We start from the raw sequence: 26,931 nt of genomic DNA, 5'->3' as shown, positions 1-26,931 counted from the left end.
TAAGCAAGTGCTTTTCATGCTTTGCTGAATCAGGGACTTAATGTCTTTTTGCTGGTATCTGATGTTCAAAGGGAGTGAATTCTGAGGCCTCTTGAGTATCTAATTCAGTGAATTCACTTTGTGTAAGAACGCAATGGTTGATGCTTCTTGTTTCTCAGATTAGTAGCTGGAGAACTTGCGATGTATCAGTTGACTGAGCAAGGCCTAGAGGAGAATATAGTAATCCACAACTACAGGAGGATTTTAGCTGAATCCACTGAAAGAAAGCAATTTATTTAATGTAAATGGAGTGATAAAAGAGAATTAAAAGAGGGGGGGAAATCACTCTAAAGGTTAGTGAATTGTTTCTCCTAGCCAAGAGGAATAGGAGAGTTCCCCATTTTGTGGCATTAGAGCTGTTCTAGATAACAAAGCAGGAGGCAATAAATCCTGCTTTCTCATAAAGGTGAACTCTATGATGAGCATTACAATGCTGTGTGGCTCTGAGGTGCTGACAAAGCTGTTGGGAACGTAGAAATCTTTACCAAGGACTCCTAAATATGGTCTGTAATCTCAGAACCTTTCACTGAATGCTGCTTTGATTTGCTGTGCTTTATCTCTATATAAAGATTATGAAATTAAAGGGAGCGCTTTGATTTTAAACTTAAAATTATCAAAACGAATACTGGTACTACTGGTATTGATGTTCTTTTGGTTTTCCTAGTTTTGTTGGGTTTGTTTTTGGTTTTTGGTTTTTTTTTTGTGGAACTATATTAAGTGAGGAGGGAGTCTGCAGTATGGCTTTTAAAAACTGCATGAGTGCAGATCTTATTATCCTGAAGTTGCAGCTATTTTCCCAGTGCTCATTTGTTACTCTTTTATTGGGTGCATGTTCCCCTTGGTACAGTGTGAATGTCCCAACCCTGTGCTCACTTGTACACTCAGCAGGTTTGTTACAGTGCTTGGTATTCTGCAGGTAACATCACTCTGCTGAAGCAGTTGGGGTTTTATGATCAGACTGAGAGCTAACACAGTATTTTGGAGTTTAGTCACTGGCAACCTGATAAAAAAATGAGGGATCTTCACTTTGTTTCTTTTTTATCTATAAAATGTTCTAGCCTATTCTGTAATGCTTTCCTGAACTAATGTGTACATATTTTTGCAGATTAAAATTGGAGGAGAGAAGAAAAGAGTTGGTACAGAAACTTGAAGAAACGACAAAGTTAACTACCTATTTGCATTCACAGCTTAGGAGGTGAGACTCTACTGCATGATGTAAAACCTGTTTTGTAGTATACCTGGATGTCTCAACTTCATTCTTAGGTTTATCTCTTAGCTGGAAGCTCAGCAAAATATATCAAATTAGGAAAATGCAAATGTAATAGCTTCAAGCGTTTTGTCACCACGCAAACCTGGTGTGCTTTTATAATTTCTGCAGATTTTCTAGGTTGATAGTTCTGTTATTGTTCAGTAAATATATTTAAGCATTTAGAAGGGCCCGTTTGAATTATTTTTCCTGACATTTTTTCCCAGCAGTCCTCCAGAACCAAGGCAGTGACACTCAGTCTCTCTGGCCTGGCAGGACTCCCTATCTCCTGTTATTAACAGGACAAGATTGCATGTTACAGCCGTTGCCATAATTTACATAGTTGGATTTACTGGGCACGTGGAGCGCGTGTTATCACGCAGATGGGAAGCAGTTCTGCTATAAATTGTCTGTCTAGCATCTTTCCCAGGTGCTTGGGCATAGGGTAGGCTGGATGAATTGCTCTAGAGGTGGCAACACTCCTCTGCTGTCATAAGCTCCATCTTGGGGATCCCTGTGCTGTCACATTGACCACATGAGCAACCACATCAGCGTGGAGCAGGTTTCCAATGGGATATAACAGCTGAGAAGGCTGCTGTTACTGCCAGACCAGTTTGTCAAATCTGCAGCCTTCTCCAGAAGAAAAGGGGTTTAGGCAGGTGGCCAAAGGCTGGATAAATTGCCCTGGTAGTGTGCAGGTTGGGCACACTGAGCTAAGCCAGGTATAGGTGCTTAAAAAACATAATGCCCCAAGCAGCCTTTGGTTGTAATCTGTTACAAGGCAGTTTCAGTCAAGCTTCCCTCTCTTTGTTCTGTTTTGTGCTGGTTTAGTTTAGTAACATCAGCATGTGTTTGTGCTTTCTTTGCAGCCTCTCAGCTAGTACGTTATCTGTGTCTTCAGGGAGCAGCTTGGGATCCCTGGCATCCAGCCGGGGATCTCTGACCACATCAAGTAGAGGGTCGCTAAACTCGCTCAGCTCCACGGATCTCTACTATAACCAAGGCGATCAAATTACAGATTTGGACTATCAGTACAAACTTGATTTCATATTGCAAGAAAAAACTGGTTACATTCCTTCGGGGCCTATCACTACTATTCATGAAAATGAAGTGGTCAGTTCCCATGGGAGACTCGGTTACAGTGACTCTTCTTCAGCTGCAGACCATCCCAAATTGACTGAACCTCCCAAATCTGTGACATCACTGTCTTCCAGATCCTCACTCTCCTCCTTGTCCCCCCCAGGCTCCCCTTTGGTTTTAGAAGCTGCATTTTCAGTGTCAGCTCAAAACTCCCCTCTGCATCACCTCACTACGGACTTCGAAGACTCTGACCTTTCAGGTGATTTTGCAGGCATTAGCTTCTGCGAGAACCAAATATTATTGGACTCTGAAGCCAGAGCAGGATCTCAGACTCCTACAGATGATAAAGGTCTAAACGTTAGGCAGCCGCTGCCTTCTCTACGCGAAGGAAGTTCAGGTAATTAAAAAAAAAAAACTAACGTCAAATGCATATGCAACATGAAAATTAACAGCTGGCTCTTGAAATGAGGAGGTACCTCGTGTAACTAAAGAGTATCTTGATCAGCATGCACTTGCATGTTCTGAGGGATGTTACCTATCTTCTAGTTTTGGCTGCAGAGAGCTGCAATCACCCTGATTCTGTCCACATTTTTCAATAGCTGTTTTAGGAAGTAAGTTGATGTATCGCAATCTGTCACAAAAACAATAGCACAAAAACCTGAAGCTGGATTTTGAAAGCATGGAGGATGCATGGTGTTCCTAGGTTGTATCAGGATGTATGGATATAGAGCAAATAGCCACTGCTGGTTTTTTGGTAACTTGAAATCAGATACTTTGTTTCTCATTGAAGATTAAATTACAAAATGACATCCTCTGTGAAAGAGACTTTTGGACTGTAAATTATGTGTGATGTATATCTAATTATTTGAGCCTGCTGTCACTGAAAGATCTGCATTTCATTTTGAATTGAGAAAGACAGGTGACTGCATTACAGTAAGAGTTTCCCCATTTTTTAACATGAATTTCACAGCTTTTAGCTTTTTATCCAAGTTAGAACAGAGCTCCTAAGTGAGTCTAGGATCCCCTTGCAGTTTGTGGGTAACTTCCAAAAGAATGTGACATCTTGTCCTAAAGCATCCTTCCCTTTAAGGAAGAAGGGATGAATGACTGTGAGTTATCAAGGTATCCTTAGTTACTAGTTAACTTTAACTTTGAGGTGGCTAAATTAGGTGTGATGAATTCCACTTCTGGTCTGTATCAAAAGCCATACAGCATACTTAATCATCTTATATTGTCAAAACCTTTGGCAGAGCCAGAATTTCAAAAATCCCAGCTGTCAGGATGGCTCATGCTCAATCTTGGAGTGCTCGCTTTGCTGCCTTTTGTTCGGGCTGACAGTATGTTGTGCTCTCTCTGCACATTTATTCTTTTCTAGTGTCATTCTGTGTCATTGTCTTCAAGTATGTTGCAAACCATTCACGTTTATGTTACACTCTGTTTTCTCAAGGAAGAACTGAGTGAGACAGATTTCCAGTAGTGCTGAGCACTGGCAGCCCTATTTGAAACCTGGTCAGTACCTGGCATTTCCAACTGTATTTCTGAGCTGGTAGGGAAGCAGCTAACTAAGGAGTTTGGTGTTTTAGAGAATAAACATGGCCTAGCTCTTGAGCATTGTCCAGATTTGTTACCAGATTTGAACCCTTACGCTTGGAGTTTTCAAATTTTTAATACAACTATCTTATCATGTTCATACAGTTATATATTTTAATGAGAAATTTGCTTTTATTTTTTAATTCTCTCAAGGAACTGTTGTAACATCTGTTGTCTAATTAGATTAGCTTACTGCAGTACTGTGGTAATTTCAATGTTGGCCAGAGCAATGTGGCACCAGAAGAGAAAGGTATGGCGTGCTTAGTACAAGCTGGGAGGCCCCACTCTGTTTCACTATGCAGAAAGAAAACAAGAAATTGACTGATGTCCTAATGGTCTGAACCTGTAAAATGCAAAGTTGAAAGGGAATTTGGGGGGAGGAGGTCTTTTTGTCCTTTGTCTTTTCAGGATAGTGTAGCTCAGTAGTTATTTTACTTTAGAACCGTATTATAAAAATTTGAAACAATAATTAATTTTCCTGCCTGTATTTCAGCAGCGTATCCTTTCCAAATTAACAACAATTTTCAGTCTGTATTTGTAATCTGTCTGCAGCTCACATAGTTGGAGAGCTGAATTCAAAATGGCTTGGAATTTGGGAACACTTTGGGCTATGTGAAATCAGGATTTAAAAAATATAAATTTCTATAGGTCATTATTTTCAAAGGCATTGTGTGGTTCTCTAACATTTTTTCACTATTTGAGGACCTCTTATTCTGGATATTGAGTGCTTGCCTTTTAAGTCTATATAAGTACTTATGGTTTTAAAATGTAAATTCATTCTGTGATTCTTCATAATGATACTTCCCCATGTAGCACCATATGCATAATACAATTTATCTTTTAACTCGTATTAAGGCTGCCAAAACAAGTATTTGAATTTTGAATAGCCAGGTATTAACTAATTACACTTCAATACCTCTGGTTTCCACAGTAAAATGGGCCTCATGGTGAGACTTCAGTGATTAACAGTGAGACACAGATCTGGGGTTTGTTCAGTGTTTCTACACCAGTTTCATCCTTGAAACTGCTGTGATGCTGAATGGGAAGGTTTGAACAAACTCAGCCAGAGGCACTAAACCTGCATTGAAAATTGCAGCCCACACACATAAGTTTTTACAGAACTACAAATCTGAATACTGCTGAATCTTAACTTGGGTATAGACAAAGACTCGAAGGTAGTACAGCTCCTATTGCCATGTAATCTGTACTGGCTCTCTAGATGCAGTGTTCACCTGCTTCTCTGGCTTCTCTGACTTCTGTACAGGTGAACCATAGAGATATTTGCTCCTCTGCACATGCCTCTGCTGTCAGAAACCGAGTTGGAATATCTTGTAGTTCTTCCACAGTCAGTCTCTGTCATTGTCAAAGTCAATTCAGGCTGCCGTGGTAATTCCTAAGGGTAATCAATAAATCATGTCATCACCTTCACCCCTCACATGGTGAGGGGGAAGGGAAAGAGCACTTCATCATCAAGGAAAAAGCATTCCTACTGCCATAAATAAAAGCACAAATGCAGCAATCAATCATCTAATCTAGAGCCTTAAATTGTAACATCTTAACAGGATGTAAAGTCATGATTCAGATGGGGATGATAATGCATACCAATATCCTCAGCCCCGGCAGATAAAAGGACTGCATAGGCCCTCAGCTTGCTGTGCTGCTGAATGTGGCTTCATGGCATGACACTCGCATATGAATGCAAGTTGGAGATTAAAGCTAAGTAGTCATTGAAAGCCTGTAGCAGAGAAAGTTTTTGATGATAGTAAACCAGAGAGGATTTTATTTCTAGCAGTTATATCACCGGGGAGAGGATGTCTGTCTGACTTTTGAATATTTAATAAACAGTAGGCAAGCACTTGGCATGTAGCAGCATTGTTACCACAGTGCTGAGTGTGAACGTGGCAAATACTGGTTTAAAGATCAGGAAAATGAGGGCTGATAATGAAGGATAATAACTAGCTCAATGCATAAGGGTGATCAGAGGAGTCTGTGTCTCTGGGAGGAACTAATAGTACATTTTCAAGTTCATCAGTCTGGTTATATCTGTAGCCAGAATATGTAGCAACAGCAGGACAGTCTCAGAATGTTTAATGATATGGAACAAAACTACTCTGTGATACTCAGCTAAGGGTCACCGCTTTCAACGTGACAACTTTCTAAGCTATGCTCATCTCTCTTTCTGACTATTAATCTCTTGGACTAGTTTTCATTCTTTTTCCTTTCTGTAGGTGGTGATTTACCAAGAAGAACAGCTGGTCATCTGCTTGAGGAGAAAACAGCTTGTGTATCTGCTGCTGTGTCTGATGAGTCCGTAGCTGGAGATAGTGGTGTATATGAAGCTTCTGTGAAACAGTAGGTTTGAGAAATCATGCAAGTCTTTCCACCAAAAATTTAAATATATCTATGATCAGTTACACAGTACCTGCAGAAGTTGTTAACCAGCCCTGCCTTTTTTAGAAATAATTTGTATTTTCAGATGGAAAGGAAGGCATATTTGCCAAACAATGGAGTTTGATCTGAGCGTTATTTTTTGTGTTTGTATAGCTTGGTTGAATAGCATTAATATACTTCTTTATAATCTTGGGGTTTTTTTCTTGCTAGAAGCATTCCCAAGAGAAAAGCTTAATTTAAACTATGCAGGTTCTGCCATGTGACTCTATTGTCAATACTCAGAGTTACTGTTTTTACTCCTTGTTTTTTTAAGAAATTGCACAGCAATTTCTTGGAATGTTTTTATTTTTAAAAAGAGATTATAGAAAAGACATGAAAAAACTCTGTTGTAATGCTGGTATTAAAATAATCCAGGTTGAGGCTTAATGTTCACTGCAGTGGTCAGGTTATAAGAAACAAATTTGCTGTTATTTTTTGACCAGACAACTTCTATAGGACTCTTCATACTAGTTTATATAGTGTTGCCTGTAATCTTCAGTAATCAGCCTCAGGCCTTTCTGAATCATTGCTGAAGTTGTCAAACTATTCCAGCAGCAACTGTCCCTAAAACAAGCACTGTTGTTGTGTAGGCTCTGAAATTCTTATTTGGAGTGCATGCTGTAATTAAATCAGCATGTTTAGGAAAATGGATATATGCTCTGTGTATGCATATCTTAATAATTGCTGAAAGCTAACTATAATTTTCCAAAATTTGAGTATTTGCCTGGTTTTCCTAGACCAAATGAAACTGAGGACACTGTATATAGTGAAGATGATGCAACAACTCTAGAGGCTGCTCAGGTACAAATAGGACTCAGGTGAGTGACCAGCAAAGGGAATATTTCTGTTGATCCATAAGTGTGAATAGTAAACTTCCCTTGTGTTTTCCTTTCTTTAACAGATATGACCACAGCAATTCAAGTTTTGTGATAATCATAGTACGGCTTAGAAACCTCCCAGCATTTCCTGTCCCCCTTGGCTCTAAGGTGTAAGTCAAACAACCACTGAGATATGAGTGTTGAGATATACGGGTCTAATAATTAATTCTAAAAATTCTCTAAAGGAATCAGTTGATTTATAGCTTAAGAGCACTGAAATACATACAAAACTTTTCAAACTGTTGTAGCATTTAGCATTGTAGTATTTATGTAATGTGTAGTATTTAGTATTTCCATATTCCAGCAATGCTGCAAGAATAAGATGTTATCAGGAAATTTGCACATTCCACTAAACTGGAATAAAAAAGGATTTTAAAATGGTGTTTTTATCTACTGCTTCCAAACATTTCAGCTTTGTGAGTGTAAAATAGCTATGCTGTATTTACTAAAACCATTCTTTTGATACTTTGGCATCCTTTCAGCTCAGAATGTTGTCTTTTTACATTTATGTGTGGTTTTGATGTAAAATGGTATTTAAAGCAGCATTTGTCTTTTAAGTGAGCTTTTAAAGGAAAGGGGTAACTTAATAAATTGCAAGCAGACAGGCACAGTTACATTGAGACACACCATCCCTAACAACTAGAGCTTGCGGGTCTGTTAAGAAATAGTTCTTGAGTCAAATTGGACCAACATGCAAAGTCTAAATGAACAGAATTAACAGAAAAGCCTGAATATGTTACCACTGAGTTTCTAATCCAAAGTTCTCATCTGTATAAATAATTACAGGTTGCCTTGGGGACACTTGTACTTGAGTAAGCTTTTTGACAGACTGTAAGATTACCTTAAACTGTTGAAAAGCTTAATAAGATTGGAGTAGGATATAATCAATCCTTGAAAAAATTCGTTTTCTTGCTGGTTCTTTTCCCTTTGTATCCCATTGCTTTAAATTTGATTGACAGATAAATAGGAAGTCACTGGATATGGAAAGGATGCATTAAGGATAGAGGCCTGGGTGCTTGCTGGATTTTTCTGTTTGTTTTTGTGAATAACAAATGGTTGTTCTACTACTATCCTTCCTTCTCTGAAGTAGTCTTTCCTCTGCTGACCTTCCGAGTCCACTAACATTTAGCACAAGAAAACAGAAAAACTATAGAAGAATAAATTGACACAGGTGAGAGGAAAAGTAGATCATGTAGAATGGCAAAAAAATGTTCAGTAACATAAAGCTAGGTCAGAGCAGGCATCTTTTCAGGAATTAAAGTGTGAAGTTATAATTAATAGTCAAGAAGTCCTGACCTGCTGCTGCTAAAAAAGATTTGATGAAATTACAGCTGCACAAAACAAGGAGGAAGAAGGGGCAGGGTGAAGGCAGGACCTTGCAAATAGCATTTTTTTCTGTCACTTGCACTTATGTGCATATATGTATAATCTGTACAGATACATACAGTAATAAAAATTGGGTCTGGAAAAAGATACTACATTATAGCTGCATTTCCTAGAACGTCAGTTGGATAAATTAGTACTTTAGTGAACCTTTACACATGGAAGAATAGCTTTGACATGAGGTGTTACTGATACTGTAAAAACTGCTCACTTTTAGCCCAGATAGAGCACAGTTGAAGAGTTACTGTGTCGGGGTCACTTCTTCATCAGTTGAGAAGTCACAGGTTTGTCACAGTAAAATCTGATTCATCGATTAACTCAGTTTATTTATTAAAATGAAAGTAACCACTCCTGTACAACAAAGTGAGAGAACAATCTTTCACTTCGTTTACCCTTCATTTGGCCTGATGCCAATTAATTGCCAAACAGTTATTAAAAGAAAGTTCTAATGAACCACCTTTTAAACATACTTTTTATACACTCTATCTTCTATTCCTACCTCTTTTATAAATGTTTTTAATTGCTTAGTCTATTAAAATGGCTGTTTTCAGTAGACTGCCAATTGCTCACCTTCAGTTACATGAATACAGCAGCAGCATTACTGGAGTTACAATATGCTACCACTTCACCTCAGGATTGGCATGTCAAAATGCTGGATACCTGCTATCCAGGCTATACATGTGAACCAAACAACCTAGATTTTGCTCTTTATTCCAAGAAGTTTGGCATAACTGGGAAATAAAGACTATGCCCAAATTTAGGTAAAAAAATTGTGTTTCTCACAGACCTAATTTCTTTCGATTTAACTAATGTAAAATTAAGTTTTTAATAAAATTTATGAAACTGTGCATGAAGTCAGAAAATATAATAGTAGTGCTATAAATTTTGAGAGAAAAAGTATTTTCCAGAATTATTTACATTGACCCACTCTTTCTTCTTGCTTTAGCCAGCTTCATCACATTCTACTCTCCAGTAAATGCCATTTATATTTAAAGCCAGTACCAGAAACAGGCTAATAGATAGGCACAGAAAAAATGTTAAACTATTACTGTGCTCATTTGTGTGTATGAAAAACTGTGCAATAGGTAAATAGCACATACAAATTGCATTAAAAATGTCTTTACTGTGTCGAGGTGCAGCTAAAGTGAGACCTGCAAGTTAGCTAGTACAACTTTTATCCACATAATATCCATTCCTACTGGTTGTATGAAATGAATGCAGCCTTGTAACAATTTCAAGTTACTCTCTGTGCTTCAGTTTAGGCTTGCAAGATGCATTCTTCCAAGTTTCACTTAATATGTTATGAATTGATCTTAAGCAGCTATGGCCCTAGCTATTTTATTCCTTGCTTTCCTTAGTTTCCTGCTTTCTTTGGAAGTCTTGTTTGATTTGTTTCTTTAAAAGATTAAAAGACATCACTGCTTTTCAGTGCTGCTTGCAATATTCTAAGAATTTAATTTTTGCATCCACCCCAGTTCTTCTCATTTTTTAAAATTAACATTAAGGACATGTTTCCTGCCACCTGTGACATAATCTTCATTGTTTACAGTACTAAACTTGGATAGAGTCAGAAACTGCTACCTCTCTTGCTACTACTACCTTACCAGGCACAAAAATGCCTTCTTGGGAATGTTTCTGCAAGGGAGTTCCTCACTCATCTTTGTCACCTCTTTTCCATTCCACGGATAAGTTACTGTTCCATTTTCTTGCTATGCAGTCCTTAAATGGATGGGATGAACTTCTCTCATGCATCACTAGCAAATGCCAATTTAAACAGAGGTAAAGATGTTGTTTTGTTTCTGGCAGGTATATCAGAATAGCAGTCCTTCCATCCTCCACTGATACCAGCTGTCTGTTCCGCACTAAAGTTCATCCCGCCATGGAAACCATTTTATTCAACGAGATATTCAGAGTAGCCATTTCTCAAGTAGCACTGCTACAGAAGACACTGAGAGTAGATGTTTGTGCTGTCAGTAGGAGTCGTCGGGAAGAATGCTTGGTATGCAGTTTTATTTCTGGTGCTTTTTTGGCATGCATTTGTTTATAGTGTCCCCTCTTATTTTGATGGTCAAGGCTGCTAAAATTCCACAGCACTTGGAGACCAAGTCTGAAGCATAACTCAGTTGTTGCTATAGTACCTAGAACACTGCCTTTCTCTGAAACTCCTGGTACAGAATCTAATCCTGGATGGAAGGTATTTTGATAATTCTAACACTACTTTAACCCTTTAATTAGAGATTGATATTCCATCTTTGCCATTTTATACATAATAAAATGCAAACTTCAATGCAAGATTACTTTAATGCTAGGTTTTAAAGTAAAAACTGAAGAAGAGCCACAGTAAAAAAAACCGAGAGCAAATCCCCATTGTCACCGCTTGTCACAAAGAACAAACTAAATTACATTTTGGACATTATTTTAGATTATATGATGGACACCTTTTTAGTCTTTATGATCTATTGAAATAAAAAGCATGACATTTATACATCAGCCCATTGGAAGTTGTCACATTAAATGTTGTTAATCGTAGTCATCACTGAATCAGTGATGCTTCATTTACTTTCAAATTGCTTTTGCATGGTCTGGTACAACTCAAATCTCGTTTTTCACCACAAGAGGGATTTTAGTAGCACAGTGATATTTTTTTCAGTTGCCACACGCTGAAGAGTTGCTGGAATCTGCTGGGGTTCATTTGCCCTGACTATTGTGAAACAGCCTCACCTTCAGAATGTAGAAGTTAGGTTAATTCCTGAGGAATGTGTTGGCCGTTTTCAGTATGTAAGAGTTTTCCCCTGAGGAAAGGGAAGGGCAACAGAACAAAAATGCAACCTCAGGCCGGATACAAAGGTGAAGAAAGGACTCAACAAAAACAAAAAACCCCAACGAAGACAAGAGTTATTCCAAAGATCAAATGAAAGAGTTGGGAGTACCATCCCCAGCAGAATGCCCTGGACAACATGACCAGAGTCTTGGCAAGAGCTATGTGTGCCGCCCAGTAGCTGTGAAGATAATATGCTTTGCCAAAGAACAAAGGATTTTAATCTCCAAGGCACAAGCATGAGTACTTCAGAAGTTTTCCCAGAGTACCAACTCAGTGGATGCCAGCATTTGTCCAAATGAAAGGGTTTCTTAATCTCTTTTACTGGCTTTTCATCTCCTTCTTCCCTGGTTAGAGCAAGCAAGGTCATCCATTATTTGTCACATGCATGATTTTTGTGGTGGGACAGCTGAAAATTCATGTGACACTTGCTGTCCCACAAGCTGGTGCTGCACAGGTTTTCATTACTGAATGCACTGGAGCAGGTGTGTGCAATGCTGTGGTGTGGTGTGGGGTGTGTGTGTGGGGAGCAATTTCTGCAGACTGAAATAAGAGATGGCAGAATGGACAATATGAGGGACATTTCCACGTACTTCTATTTGTCTTTTTTAACTGGAAGTAGAGGGAAATAGAAAAGTGTTCAGTTAGAAAGGGAATTAAGGTTCATGTCAAATTTGTGCTGCCTGTTTTGCATGATGAGTACAGTAGAATGTTTTGTAGGAAACAGAACAAATTTAAATAATTTTTCCCTTTTCTCATTTTGTACAGGCTGGGACTCAGATCAGCCTGGCAGATTTATCACTTTCTGATGAGACCTGTACTCTGTGGTACAACCTGTTGCCTTGCAAGCAGAGTCCTGGCAAAAAACCCAAGGAACAAAATGATGAATACATGTTTCTGTTAAGCAAGCAATCACAGTCATTGGACTCACTGGACTTGGTGAGTGATGAGCTGGCTGTTACTGTGACAGCAAGAAAAAAGCCAGAGACTCCATTTGTGCCATTGCTTTGTAGTTATTTGAATGTGTGAACTGCCACCCCCTGAAGGTCCAAGGCCCTGTTTTGCAGGCACTTTTGTCTAGAGTGACTTTGTGTGAGTAGGGCCTTCAGCTGTGCTTCTTTTCAGAAAGAATGTTATTGAAGAGCGTCCTTAAGTGTGTCATTTATTTTCATATGCATACATTAAAAATTGCTATTTATTAACTATCTGAGTCTGCATACTCAAAGCCATTGCATTGAACATGCTGTTTATGCAAAACATACTAACTCTCCTGGTTAAATAAGCTTTTCTGCTTTAATCCCTTCTTAAGAGAACTGCATATAAAATGTAACTTTGAAAAGCATACTTTTTCACCTAAGAACACTACAAGTATGAGAGGGAAGATGAGAAAATACATTGAAGGATGACAGGAGTATATTTGATTGCATTGTCATTTTAAAACCAATTGTTTTTCATTGAGATTAACCCTATATAAAAGTAATCATTCAATGTGCTATACACTGACAATTCAAACCCCTTATCCTTGTGATCTGGGGGGTCATTGTGTCTGCTGACATCAGGCAGCAGGAGAGTAATGCAGCTCTTGCAAGAGTTGTCATTTTCCTACCTGTTATGTATCATTCAACTCTGGTTTCATCTTTGTCCTTGTGAGTAGGATGCTGTGTCAGCTCTGCTGGAGAGGACATCTGCTGAGCTGGAAGCAGTAGAACAAGAGCTGGCTGAAGACGAGGAGAAGGAGCAAAGGGCCTCTGGGGAAGACTGGTAAGGACACTTTTCCTCCCTCACTATTCATGCCCGAATGATTCAGCTCATTCTTCCTCTTCTTAGACAAACAGAAGGGCTGTACTTTTGGAGATCATAGATTCATAGAATGGTATGGGTTGGAAGGGATCTTTAAACATCATCCAGTCTAATACTGCTGCCATGGGCAGGGACACCTTCCACTAGAACATGCTGGTCAGCACCCCATCCAACCTGGCCTTGAAAATTTCCAAGGACAGGACATCTATGGCTTCTCTGGACACCCTGTTCCAGTGCCTCACCCCCACTGGAATTGGAGTAAAGTCTTGTTCTCTTTGTATGGTCAATTTCTCTCTTTCTCTTGTTCTCTTATATGGTCAACTTATTCACATTCTTTTAGGTTTACAGTCTCAGCTGCTTTAAGAACTCCTACTGCCAACGCTCCTCCTTTCCATGTACATCTTCCTGTGAAACCACCTGGGTTGTGAAGCCACTGGGAGTGTAGCAAAATATAAAATATTAAAGTTGCATTAACTGTAACAGGCAAGCAGTTAGATATGAAAAGCGAGCTGCTGTCTGACAAAGTCAGTGTGGGTGTGCTTCCATTGATGGTCCTGTTTCTAAAGAAAATGTGAGCTTTCCCAAGAAACAGATTTCTTGCTAAATTGCTATTTGAGTTCTGTTATTGTGCGATTTCTTAGCTGCAGTGTAGAAGAAAATACATGCTTTATTGGGGGGAAAAGGGTAGTAGCTTTTTGTTTTATGAACTTATAACAGAAGTCCTTCAACATTATCAACATTACAGCTATTGAGTATAGTGCAGTGCTGTCATAAAGACCTTGAAGGTGAACTGTAGTAGTGCTGGGTTTTGTTGGAGGCAGCAATGAAAGGGGCCTTCACATGAACTTAGTGGAAGCATTTGGATGACAGTTGTTTTCCCTGTCAGGAAAATGCATGCCCTTACACATTAGTGCAGGTCTGGGCTTTCTGGTATCTTTCTCTTTTTCAGTTTCATAATAAGCCTGGGCTACTTCTGTTCATACAGGCTAGAGATGCTCGCAGAGGCTTCTGATGAAATTGTGGATGAAGAGGAAGATGGCATTAAGCTGGAAGTAAAAGGTGACTGTAATGATGACACGGGGTTACTCATGGATGCACCAGAAATGAATGAAGATGGAGACAAGAACAGAGAGAACAGTGATGAGGCCCAGGAAAGCCAGCAAGCTGCTGTAATTCTAACACTGGTGAATATCTTAAAATTCACATTCCTGCAGTATCTTACTATGTCAAAAAAAATTTATTTCTGAGCAATTAATATAGAAGTCTGCTGCATCTATGCATTTACAATTTGATGAGGCCTTTGCTGTAGCACTTGTCAGTTTGTATGTGGAACAAAATTGGTGTGGTCACTTCTGAACTATGAAGAGGACATTGGACAGGCATGCTAAGCAGGACTTCTAAGTCCAGGACAGTTAACCAAGACTCTCTATCTTCACTTTTTTGTTGCATATGGAGGACATTCAAAATACCAGAGTAGTTCAGTAGCTTCAGCTTGTGCATATTTAAAATATTCCTGCACATCTGTTTCATTGTTTCCTTTTCTTTTTTTCTGAGTTGTTGCTTAACAGGGAAGAACACATGACAAAGATCAAGATCTTTAAGTCAATGCAGGGATATTTTTCCCCTAATTTTTGGGTGTGAAATACAAGAACTGTCTTAGCAGAAAAAAGGACAAAAGATTAATGAACAGAAAATTCCAAAATGTGTATTAAAACTGTGTATACTTTTGAACAATTGAGGGTAGTGTTGTACCCACACACTCCATAAAGCAAATTCTAATTCCATGTTCTTGGTAACTGTTGTTTTTGAAATTATATTCCACTTTCCGGAAAGCACTTTTAGTAAATGTTTAGTAAACATATCCCTGATATGGGAGCACACTCTCAGAAATAAAATTTTTAGAATCTTTCTGCATCTTAATAAAAACACTGTTGCACGTTTTAAACCCACAAGTTCCATAAAGTAACTGAAGTAAAAAGATGAAGAGTGGCATCTCATTCTTTCAACTTTGTGACAATACAAAAGTTTAACATCTCAGTGGACTTGCTGGAAACTGTAATTAACTTCCAATTAATGTGGCGAGATGCCAAATGAGCTAAGGCTGTGGTACTAAAAGGACTGACAGTCTGCTGGGTAGCAAGTAAATATAGATCAAAGCCCTAACTCGGCAAGGGGAGATGGCAAGGACGACATGTGAAGGTTAGACAGGCACATAAGTGCTTTGCTAAGCCTGGGCTGGGTGGATCCAGACAAAGAGTGAAATGAGCAGCCTCCACTGCAGAGCCAGACACAGCATAGATCTCTATATGCAACATGCTCTCAGGGCTGCTGTTGTGCTATTTAGGTCACTGTATTTATCTCCTGCACTGTGAAAACCGTGAACCTCATTAAATTACCCAAGTTGAAGAAAAAGCCCCATTGCACATCAGTAACATTGGATGTTCCAGCTCCTGCAGAGCTTGGTCCAGCTCAGCAGCCAGGATGATTGCAGCATGGAAGTAAGCACAGGCTGTGCCACCCACAGGGATGGGGCCACTTGAGGCTCCCTCCGGCACATGTGGGACAACTCTAGTAGGCAGCAGGCTGTGCTGAGGGGCAGCAGCCAGCAGTGTCTTTTCCCTGGGTTCACAAGGCTGGTGAAGCTCTAGAGATTGCATAAAGCAGCCCTGCTGCTGAGGCTTGGGGATGTATGGCAGTATGTCTGGAAGGACCTGGGCAGTGTAACTTTCCCAGCTGCCCCCTTTCAGTGTGCACAGGCACCATCTCAGGCATGGCAGAACCTTGCTCTTCTGCAAATACCAAGCAAAGTAAATATAAATGTGCAATAATCATGTCTGCAAATGGCAAAGCAAAACATCACTTGCACTGTGTTTGCATCAAACCATCTGCCAAGCAGCAAAGGCCTTTCTGCAAAAGCTTCGGCTTTACTGGGTTCAAAGAGTACCTTCAAAGCCTCTCCACACACTCTTAAGCCTCTTGGGAATTTTGTATTTCTTTACTTAGAATAGCTTCTCTGTAAATGCACGGTGCTTTTTGCCGCTGGTCTTTTTCCATCCACCACAAGAGAATGAGAATGCTAGTGAAGTCTGAAGGCACAGAAACTATGTGGGGGCACGTATCTGGTTATAGTAAATCTTACCCATTAAATTCCTTTTCATAGGTTGATAAAGAGACTAACACTGAGGAATCGGTTAACGAGAACACAGCAGTCCGACTCAAGGACAGAGGCAGCTGGAGCTCCAGACAGCGTCCCTTTGTCAGGAACAGCATGATAGTGCGCTCCCAAACCTTCTCTCCAGGCGAGCGGAACCAATACATCTGCAGGGTAAGAGGAAAGACACTTGGGATGAAGAGCTATTAACCAAAGAGTCATTTAACTTCTTGGGAATGAAGCATTAATGACACCGAGTAGTGTACTGATTTTCCCTGCAAGAGGCAGAGCCTGTGCTTTCTCTAGAGTCCTTCCCTATCTGAGCTGATGTATAGTAGAATTGACTTTCAGCAGAGTTGCATACTCTTGCAAAACACCTCTGCTAGGGCAAAAATACATCCTATTGGAGAGAAATAACAGAGATGCCTGGGCTGGTTGTCTGCATAAAGCGTTTCCCTGCACGTCAGCAACTCCAGCACTCTCACAGCAAAACAATTTGTTACAACATGAAATAGAATTCACTGTAAAATGCCATTGCATTACCATATTTTAATAATGCAACCATTTAAGGGTAACAGTGTGGAAAGAGCTCAGTCATCAATTTTAAATCTCGCTTTGTATCTCAACTGGTTTTAAACCTAGGCAGCCCAAATCCTGCTGTAATTGCATCTTTGAAAGATGTGCAAGCGCTGCCTCAGGGCTGGGTTTTAAACATGGCTTTGGCAGCTAAGTTCTCCAGTCTCTCTAGATCTATGGTAGCATGGAAAAAGAAAAAAAATATTTAAATTGTGAGTCTTGCTGCTGCTAAACTAACTATGAAAATCATATGTTTAAAGTTTTAAGTGTGGACTACCAGCTCTATAGATTTTAATCACGGATACCCTAGAAAAAGCAGTTCATTTTGTTCTTTAGTTTCTACAGGTTATTCATACAAGTGTATTTTTTTTTAAGGTAATACTTTACTTATGCTGTAATTCCCCTGTTCAGTTAGAGGCATTTGCCTTAATCATTTGGGAACATTAATGTTCATCACTTCTCTGTGATTCTCATTGGCCTAAAAAAAAATAAATCTTTAGTCAATACCTACATACTGAAATAACTATTCCATATACCCTCCAGAATGAAATATAGCAGATTGTTTTCTAACAATCTTTACACAATTGGATACATTATTGGCTGAATTCAGAAGCTAGCCTTCATCTTAATTCCTGTGTTGGAATTTAATTCCTAAATGGAAATTAGTAGTATTGGCAAAAAAAATCACCTTAGCCTTCTGCCTATGTAGGTCTTCAACAGGAAGTAAAGCTAATTGTTTTAGTAGTTTAATTAGTGTAAACTTCTGAGACTCTTGTATCTGGAAAAGTATTAGGCTTTTGTAGCTTTGAACATTGCTACAGGCCTGCTGCCAAGAGCTAGAATCAAAAAGAACTTACCTTGAATAAACCGTTCTGTTTCTCATTGTGTATGGTATTGCCTGGAAGCAAAGTACCCTGTGAAAAGAACATGTTTGCAGATATATATTCTGCAGTGTCAGAAACAGTTGTTGCCCACTGCTGGGGCCTCCAGAGTGGGCATTGTAGCTGCATCCAAGTTCACAAAGAGGGCTGAAGAGCTGGGGTGTCCCCAGACCCCAGCTTGTACCACGGGCATATACAGCCTTCCTTGCATTATGGTGCTGTATGAGAGGAAAGCGCCTGTTGGATACGCTCTGATGAAGTGCCAGCTGCTCTCTAATCAGAAGAGATGGCCTGGCTTTGAGAGAGCACCTCTGATGTTACAAAAGACAGAGATCTTTGAGGCCTAGTGGACAGAACCAAAGTCTGTTGGTGCTTTGGAAAACATCCCTTGAAAAGTGCCTAAAGAACATTAGTGACGATGGCTGCCTCTGTATCAAGGAGTGAGCTCCAACTAATGGCTCATGGTGAAAAGACAGATTTGTCTCTCAGGAGGTGTACTGTGTATTGCAGTTGGTTGTATTTCTGACCCCTGGCTCCCACCAAAATGTTAGCAGAAGGATTTCTTTTCTTGTCCTTTCCTGAAGAGTTGAAATACATATTCTGCAGAGGGAGGTTTCTGACCACCTATTGATGCTGATGCACCTAACAATCATTCTGCACTGATGTGTATGAAATAATGCTAAAGTTATGAAGAAGCTACTGCCGATCTGTGGCACATAATTTAAAAAGCAGGAAGTGCTTCTGAAGGAAGCTGTAGGCACACCTTTGTGTGTTGCAATTAATACCAATACAAAAATACTGCTTGTTGGACAGGTGCATGCCTACAGTAATTTACCTTCCCTGTAGTAAATTTGTTAAAAGCCTGCCCCAGGTAAGCAAAATCCATAGTTTGTATCTGCAGCCAGACAATGATTTGTCAGTACTTAATAACTATAGTTACCTTCCTGGCATTCCTAAAGAGTGTTACTGTTCATTCAGTAAGATCAATGGTTGTCTTGGTATAGGATTATAATTTTAGAGTCGATGCTTATTCTAGTTGCAAACTTGTTAACTTTATACTAAGAATATGACCTACATGTATATAAAGGCTGAGGTTCCCTGACTGGTTCTGCCAGTGCAGGTGTATTTGCACATGGATGTGCTTTATGTCTGTTTGTTATGTACATTTTGGCAGCTGAATCGCAGCGACAGCGATAGCTCCACGCTAGCCAAGAAGTCTCTCTTTGTGAGAAACGCCACAGAACGACGGAGCCTGAGAGTTAAACAGGTATGTGCTGTTACCTGGACGTGGTTTAAAATGGACTGTGGGGACACTGGGAATACCAAATGACATGAAGGATACGCTTTATTTCAAATGTTTCAGCAAAAGCAACACAAGTACCACAATTCTGTCCCGTAGTTTCATGTTGAAATATCAACGTAGTGGTCTCTGTCCAATGTCAGCTCCCCTCCAACAAAGCCTGTGTTGTTTTAGTCATGGCTGAAGCCAGCAGCGAGACACTGATGCTCAGCATCATGGCATTTCTTGTTGAACTTGAGTTACTGTCAAAGGGATCTGTGTTAAAGAACGTGACACAAGGTGGCTATGCTGCACCAAAGTCAACACCAGCAATATACATCTTGAACAAATTTAGGTGAAAATTTCAAGGATTTAGATGTCCTTTTAAAGGGAATTGACTCTCCATCAAAGGTATTCAAGTAGCAAAAAGATTGAAAGACAAGAGAGTAAGATTCTCTTGCACGAAATTAATTCTTACGTGAATTTAGAGAGTTATATTTTAATCTTAATTGTACCTAGAAAAATAGTCCCTTGGAAGCCTTGTTACCAAATAGCAGGATACATTTTGCATAAGAAAGCAAACTCTGGGATACTGAATAGTCCGAGATGGCTTCTCCTGCCTGACTTACTCATGCAGAAAGTCACTGTGAAATGTCAGTAAATAATGTGAAATATGCTGAAGAAGTGCATGTTTACACAGCTTGTAACATTATGTGTTCAGTTAGGCCTTGAAAAAGCAAATATTTACAAAAATAAATAATGTAGTTGAAATCTGTGGGGAATTCTGTGTAGTGTTGTGTCTCCCGGCAGTGTCATCCCAGGGATCAGCATGGGTTTTTGTTTTTAACCTTAAATATATCACTGTGCACTTGGTTGGAGCATTTATTTTTAGCTAGTGACTAAAGAAAAATTCCAGGATAGGTGAATTATTTTACTTCAGAAAAAAAGACCGGTAAACCCCCATCCTCCCAGAATATTTGAGCTTTTTCAACTGCAGTGCATCCAACTCTCCACCAGCCTCTGTAGGTATTAATTTTTACTGTCCTGTCTCCCAAACGACTCAGCCCGTTTGCCAGCCCATCATGCGAAGAGCTGCGCAAGAGTGCCCCGTGCGCACTTCCCTGGACTTGGAGCTGGACCTCCAGGTGTCACGCACGAGGCAGAGCCGTCTGAACGACGAGCTCCAGGCCTTGCGGGACCTCAAACAGAAGCTTGAGGAAATGAAAGGTGCAGGAGAGGCTGACCTTCCTCTGTGTGTGCTAGAGGATGAACGTTTCCAGAAACTCTTGAAACAAGCTGAAAAACAGGTATGAGCAGCATTCACACATATTTGTGAGTAAGTGTGCCCCTACCTTTGATACAAATTTGTTGAACAATTTGCTCAATGATGTTAAAAGGTTTTTATAGAAGCTCACATTTGAGTAATTACATAATGTAAACTGTTTCTTTATTGATCAATTACAACATTAAATGTAGAATTTGAGGTAACATTTTCCTCGTGCCCTCTATTGTTTGAAGTAATAGTTATGGTTGGTGTAGTAAAATAGCATTTACTTAAAACTTAATTTAGAATTCTCACATCTCAGCCATACTTTTACAGACTTGCATGTGCTTTCTGTCCCTCAGCATCAGTTGCTTTGCAGTCTGCACAGAACTTGTGCAGGCAAGCCAAAGATGCTTGTAACAGGTAGGAGGAGCAGTTACCACTACTTACAGTGGTAGGGGCATGGGGGAAAGGCAGTGGCTTATTTCTTCGTGCAGGACATACTTGTAGTTTTGGCAAAGGAAAGCCAAATTCTGTTCTCTATGCGATGGTCTCTTGAGCAGTACAAGTATATACGCACTGCCATAAGGTGGGATGCCCCCATATGATTAAAATACAAGAAACAGGATAGAAGAATGAGATGCAACAGTGAGAAGTTGGAATATGGAAAATTCCAACAAGATACATTAATAAGTTAGATGTTGTGGGGCTTTTATTATGTTTTTTGGGAGGTTGTTTGGTTTTTTAGGTCATGATGGAGATCATCGACTGGAATAGGGCCCTGGAGAGGTTGTTGGAGGAGTAAAAACCCAACCAAGTAAAAAAAGTAAAACAAACCCACACAATCTGCACAGTTGGAGGGATTCTAAACCTAACTGGTCAAGACCCTGACTACTCAAGTCTGGCATCATCTACTGTAAGCAGGAGGTTGGAGTAGACACCTTCTGGAGCCCCCTTCCCATCCAAGTCTGTCAATGTACATCAGTTTTCAATGAGGGAGGTTGTGAGTGACAGCCAGGAGGGATCTGTGCTCCTTAGCTCTTGATGGTTGATAGAGACTAGTGTTTTGATACACCAGGTTACTCAGTTGTAAAAAAATGTAAAATTTTAACAAGGTGCAGAGGCCCTCCTCATATGTAAGCAATAGTTGTTTGTTTTGTTGTTTTGGTTTTTTTAAAGCTGAGTATCAGTAAATAGCCTTGTGTAGAAGAGGAAAGGATGATCCTAATATTTACATTTACAAAGCTGAGCTCTTTGTTAGGAAATGTTAGGCATGAGGTACTTAACATATGAGAGACAAAAGATAAGCAAAAACATCACAGGATCAGCAGATATCAAAAAGCAAATAAGACAGGAATTGCTAAGAAAAATGCTTGGAACAAAACATATCATTGCCTTAAGGTCTAAATATTATTATGCCTGTACCATAAACATAGTTCATTTTTGGTTTCCCTTTTCAAAGTGGATGATAAAATTACAGAGAGTCAACAAGGATGGTCAAGGGAGGAAACAACTTCTGTGTGAGGAACAACTAAGCAGCTACAACTGAAGTCCATACAACCATGAGTGAGGTGGAAGAGAGCAATTAATCATGGTCTTGTATTCACCAAGAAGTAGAAAATTGAGCAGATGGCAGGTTAAATGCAAGCAAACATAGCATGACATTCAGAAACTGTAAAACTGTTTTCAATAAAACATTGAGTGCTGCAAGTTTGCATAGGTTCAAAAAATTATTAATTTATTGATTGGCTAAATTCATAGTAGAAAAATGCATGTAATGGCACCACATATTTCAAGAAGTCCTTGACTGATACCTTAGGAAATAAAACTCTCCCAATTCTACATTTATGTCCTGTTGTGTCTTCTGGTCCCTCTTTTGGCATCTATTGTTGGTTATAGTGGTGGAGTACTAAAATGACTATAAAACAGTAGCAGAGTTTAGGGTGAACATTGATGAGTGCTCTGAAAAACACTGGGCAAAATAGGGGAAGATAGTGCAGTGTTTAAACTTAGTGTAACTGTACTAGTTTTACCATGTGAATTCATTATATTAATTTGATCCAAGTTTTAACTCATAAAAATAGTAACTTATAGAAAAGAAGCATAGCTAAATTTATGTGGAATTTAATAGTTTGTATCTAATACTGGATGTGGGATAGAAATTATATTTTCTGAGTGTTTAATTTAAAACTACTCCCATTCTAAAACTGTTCCCTCTAGAACAGAGTATGCCTCTGCAACATTTCATATTGTGAATCCTTCGGATTTGTGCTTTATTTCATCTGGCTCTTCCAAGGCAGGAGGTTTGTCACAATTTGTATGGCTGCTGTCAGTGATCAACACCATTACACACACTGGTGAACAATAAGGGTAATAATACACATTCCTAAAATGTAGGCAGGCAGCAGCACAGCATTTTAGTCCTCCTTCCCAAGGTAAAAGTCAGAACAATGATCACAGTCACTCCACCTCTTTGAAGAGTGCTTACAAAGTTTCTAGAAATATTTCTACCCTTAAAATCACTGTAGCCTTCCCCTGCGGAGCAAAACAACCCTGAGAGCACTGTACTGTGTTGTCAGTGTTTCCCCTTGGGTTAGCAAAACACAGCAGCCTAGAGAACATTGTCATAGATTATTTCTTAGATCCTGCAGGCATTATAATGGCACAGACTAATGCAGCAGCTGGAAACGCCAGAGAAATTGAGAGAGTCTCAAGTGAAAAATGAAACCGCAGATGTGGGGGATGTTAAAAATCAGTGGCTGCTTGCTAGCACGCAGTTAGTTACTCTGCTTGAAGCCAGATCCACAGACTCCATACCTTCCCTCTCATTTCTTCCACACCTTCTTAAGTGCGGCAAGTATGTAATGCCCACTAATACCTGCAGATCAGAAAACAGAGATAATTCTGTGCACCAGAAGCATTTTCTCTTGTTTAGATTGGATGTTTGTGAGAAATTGTAGTGTTTCAAAGTTTGAGTCTTAAATCCTTATGCAAGTAAGTTTTCAGACACCTAGTGTCCTCTAAAGTACTACTGCTGTTTATATACTAAAAAGATTCCTGTAAATATCTTCTTTTATTTCTTTTTAGTACATCATTTATTTTGAGGTAATATGTAACTGTGTCATTAATACCAACAATAAGTATGTCCTTGTCCCAGTGATTGGTATTTAGCACAGTTAGTTTTTCTTTGGATTCAGTTTTTCCTATACAAAACCCACAGAAGAACAAGACAGGAAATAGCATTTCAGCTCAAATTTTGATAGTGTTTCTTCTTTGTAATCTTAAACTAACTTAAGCTTAAGCTAAGCCCAGATAGAGAGATTCCTATCTGACACTTACATTTGGTAGATTAGTGTCATGAATGAGAGTTTTCAGGTTGCATAAAGAATCCGAGATCCTACTGTTGCCAGGGTAGGGAAGGTACATCACAAAATGTGCCAGATTTTGGGACTCAGTGAATGTCTGGCCTTTGTATTAGTGTGATTTTCTGTATTTTATATAAAGCACTCAAAAAACACTATGTAAATACAGACCTGGTCATGTACACACCTTCTCATATGCATATTACTGAGACATTGGGCTGAAATCCAGGTTTCTCATAGAGCATCCTTAAAAAAATAAATGGATTCAAAAATGAAAAAAGGATACATGGTAATAGAGAGTATGAAAACAAGTCATCTATGCTCTTAAACCTGAAATGCAGTAATCACAAGAATCTCACAAATAGTTAGTGAAAGGATAAATTAGAAAATTTTGACATATTGTATGTTTAGTGCTTTGATGATAAATGTTAATTAGGGGAGCTGATAAAACATATGACCAGTGACATACATAAAATTAATTAAGACATTACCAGTTGTAGATTGCAAATTTATGTTCACTAACTAATAAAGGAAACAATATTTATAGATTAATTTCATTTTTAAATCATAGCTATTTTGGAGTTGGGGACTGAAGAAGTTAACAGCAGTACAAGCTGACTGGATTTTGAGTGAGTTTTTTGAAAGGGTGGTTCTCTTTCATGTAAAACACTTTCATATAGAAACCAGAGTGCGTTTCAACAGAAAGAGGGTACCACTATCCTGCTGTGAGCAGCTTTCTTATAACTACCCAGTATGAAACTGATAGTATGGACTAGCTCTTTTGAATTAGTTGGTTTTGTTGTTTAGGAGTCTACTGGGTTTGATTCAGAACTGGGATGTGAACTTCTAAGTCACAAACTAGCTTTGAAGACTGCTGTTTCAGGCTTGCAAATGTATTTTAATTTGAGGTAATGAACAGCATTTTCAAGTCTCTAAAGAATCAAAAATTAAAGTCTCTACAACTTTATAACTGTTTAGGAATGTGAACTGCTTCTATTGAATTTTGATGGCTGACAAAATTCAAAATACAATAAATAACATTTGTCTGACAGCCTCTGCAGTCTAGAAGAGCACTGCCCTCACCATGCACCCCACGTGTGATGTGGTCAACAATGCATTTGTTACAGCACTCACCTGTGTATGAACGGGGGTCATTTATCTAAGAATTTCAGGTGGCTGCCCACCTAAAAAGAGTTACTGTTCAAATTATTGGATATTCAGAAACCCTTGATAAAGTTTTTTCAGCCAAAGCACAGCTATTAATAGCAGTCTTGCTGCTGAAATGATGAATGGCATAGCTGCAGCTGTCCTGTTGATGCTTAGTAAAGACATAAGTAATAGAGCTGGCAATACTGAGGTACAGAAATTCAGTCACTTACTGTGGGGTATGTAGCTGCTCAGCAGTGCTCACAAAGGACCTTTGATCTCTTGTTACCACTGGTGTTCTGTGCACTTGCCTTGGCTTTTACGCTTCTACAATGCAAATGAAAGAAGTGAGTCTTGTGCAGAATAGGCACTATGTCATGAATAAAGTCACAGAAAGTTCATGTTCCTTGCTAACATGGTCAACAAAACCTAAAAATGTATTTTGAGAGCGTGCCTTCCCTGTTTTTTCTGTCAGTCATTTTAGAGTAAGTATAGGCAACTTTCCTGAGAGCTTTTGTCAGGAAATAGAAGTATTTTATATGGGAAGAGAATCAGTGACTCAGTTCTAAAAAGATGCTTGGATAGACAACATGTGTTCATACAACGTTAGGTATTGTCTAACTATAGCTCTAAGAAATATCAGAATTTATCAAACCTAATATCCACCCTGATGGCACAGAATTTGCTCTGTTTATTTTTTTAGGAAAAGCGCCATTGGTTTATTTCGCAGCCGTGGCTTAGGCTTATGATGTCAGTCTTTTATCTTGCTGACCTTTTATATAGAGATTATCACAGATTCATTAAGGCTGGAAAAGACCTTTAGTATCATTGAGCACAACAGTAAACCTGACACTGCCAAGTGTTTTGCTTGACACAGAAGCATCTCTCACTTTGAAATAAGTAGTTGTTCTTTATCAGCAAAATACAGTTGTTTTTCTTGATACAGGCTGAACAGTCAAAAGAAGAGCAGAAACAAGGTTTAAGTGCTGAGAAATTGATGAGGAAGGCTTCTAAGGATGTGTGCCGGCTACGGGAGCAGAGCCAGAAAGTGCCACTGCAGGTGCAGTCATTCAGGTATGGCCTGTTCTGCTTTTCATGCTCTTTTTAATGCAGTCAAGTAACATGAACTGTTTCTGGGTATAATCAGACATGCTCTGTAGTATTAGTAAAAAAATCCATATGGCTTTGACTTGCCAGAAACATCACATATTTCTAACATGGTTCTAAGTTTGCGTTTCAGAGGGCCAGGCCTCGGTGACCTGCTCATGTGGCGGTTCAGAGGTGGTGAGGAAGCTGAATGGAGTGTCACACCCTGTGTGACATCTGCTGTAGGCAGGCACATGTGTGACTCTTGCTGTTGCTCACCTCACCCACAGCAGGTTGACAGTGGCCTTTAAGTCATGGGAGCTCTTCCAGTGATGGCAAGGGCCTGAAACAAATGGCCACTTAAGGAGAAGTAGGACAGGATACAGCTCATCAGGTAACTCATTAGCCACTACCTGTGCCTTGCTCAAGACTTAGTATTTAAGAAAGATCTTGAATCCCTCCTCTGTTTTGTTTCCCTTCTCTTTTTGGTTGTGAAGCAACCAATTACTTGAAGCAATTAATGAAGTGTTCTTGCTTTGCATAAGACAGAATGAACACCATTTATCTTAAACCTTAATCCTCACTGGTCTAAATTCCTAAAAGACTGGCCAGTAAGTGGCAGGGCTTGCAGGCTGGAGGCCACACTTCTACATAAAAATAAATATACATCTATTGATTGAGAAATGCAGTTCTTGCTCTTGCACGTAGAAACAGTACTGCAAGTTAATTTGGTACGTTTTGTCAGTTACCACACAGTTTTCAAGTTTGAATTTTGGATTCCTTTATAAAAAACTTAAGTCAGCTGTTGAGACTTTTTTCTCTTTTTTTGACCTTCTTTTGTGAGCAGTTGGAGAAATCCATAAGCAAGTAGGGGGCTGTGAGGCATCATGTATTGCAAACCATAGCTGTAAGTGATGCAGAA

At 39.3% G+C, this 26,931-nt stretch overlaps 1 protein-coding gene and 1 long non-coding RNA gene across 4 annotated transcripts in view; one reads left to right on the top strand and one right to left on the bottom strand.

The window, feature by feature from the left end:
- WWC2 (WW and C2 domain containing 2) overlaps positions 1 to 26,931 on the top strand; it is a 95,791-nt gene that overhangs the window by 65,182 nt on the left and 3,678 nt on the right. For all 3 annotated transcript variants that reach the window (XM_038134299.1, XM_038134301.1, XM_038134300.1), the window contains 13 exons: positions 1,145 to 1,234; positions 2,155 to 2,762; positions 6,184 to 6,307; positions 7,123 to 7,203; positions 7,287 to 7,373; positions 10,453 to 10,645; positions 12,233 to 12,403; positions 13,119 to 13,225; positions 14,250 to 14,448; positions 16,425 to 16,589; positions 19,047 to 19,139; positions 20,216 to 20,458; positions 25,870 to 25,997. In XM_038134299.1, coding sequence (XP_037990227.1) covers positions 1,145 to 1,234; positions 2,155 to 2,762; positions 6,184 to 6,307; positions 7,123 to 7,203; positions 7,287 to 7,373; positions 10,453 to 10,645; positions 12,233 to 12,403; positions 13,119 to 13,225; positions 14,250 to 14,448; positions 16,425 to 16,589; positions 19,047 to 19,139; positions 20,216 to 20,458; positions 25,870 to 25,997 — 2,289 coding nt within the window. The remainder of the gene's footprint in view (positions 1 to 1,144; positions 1,235 to 2,154; positions 2,763 to 6,183; positions 6,308 to 7,122; positions 7,204 to 7,286; positions 7,374 to 10,452; positions 10,646 to 12,232; positions 12,404 to 13,118; positions 13,226 to 14,249; positions 14,449 to 16,424; positions 16,590 to 19,046; positions 19,140 to 20,215; positions 20,459 to 25,869; positions 25,998 to 26,931) is intronic.
- LOC119700049 overlaps positions 20,468 to 26,931 on the bottom strand; it is a 45,158-nt gene continuing 38,694 nt past the window's right edge. Inside the window, exon 3 of the long non-coding RNA XR_005256643.1 lies at positions 20,468 to 25,250. This is a non-coding gene — a long non-coding RNA (uncharacterized LOC119700049). The remainder of the gene's footprint in view (positions 25,251 to 26,931) is intronic.

Source organism: Motacilla alba, chromosome 4 (genome assembly GCF_015832195.1).
Source record: "Motacilla alba alba isolate MOTALB_02 chromosome 4, Motacilla_alba_V1.0_pri, whole genome shotgun sequence".
NCBI classification, from domain to species: Eukaryota; Metazoa; Chordata; class Aves; order Passeriformes; family Motacillidae; genus Motacilla; species Motacilla alba.
The sequence above is the reverse complement of the archived record's forward strand: the minus strand, read 5'-3'. Positions and strand labels throughout refer to the sequence as shown.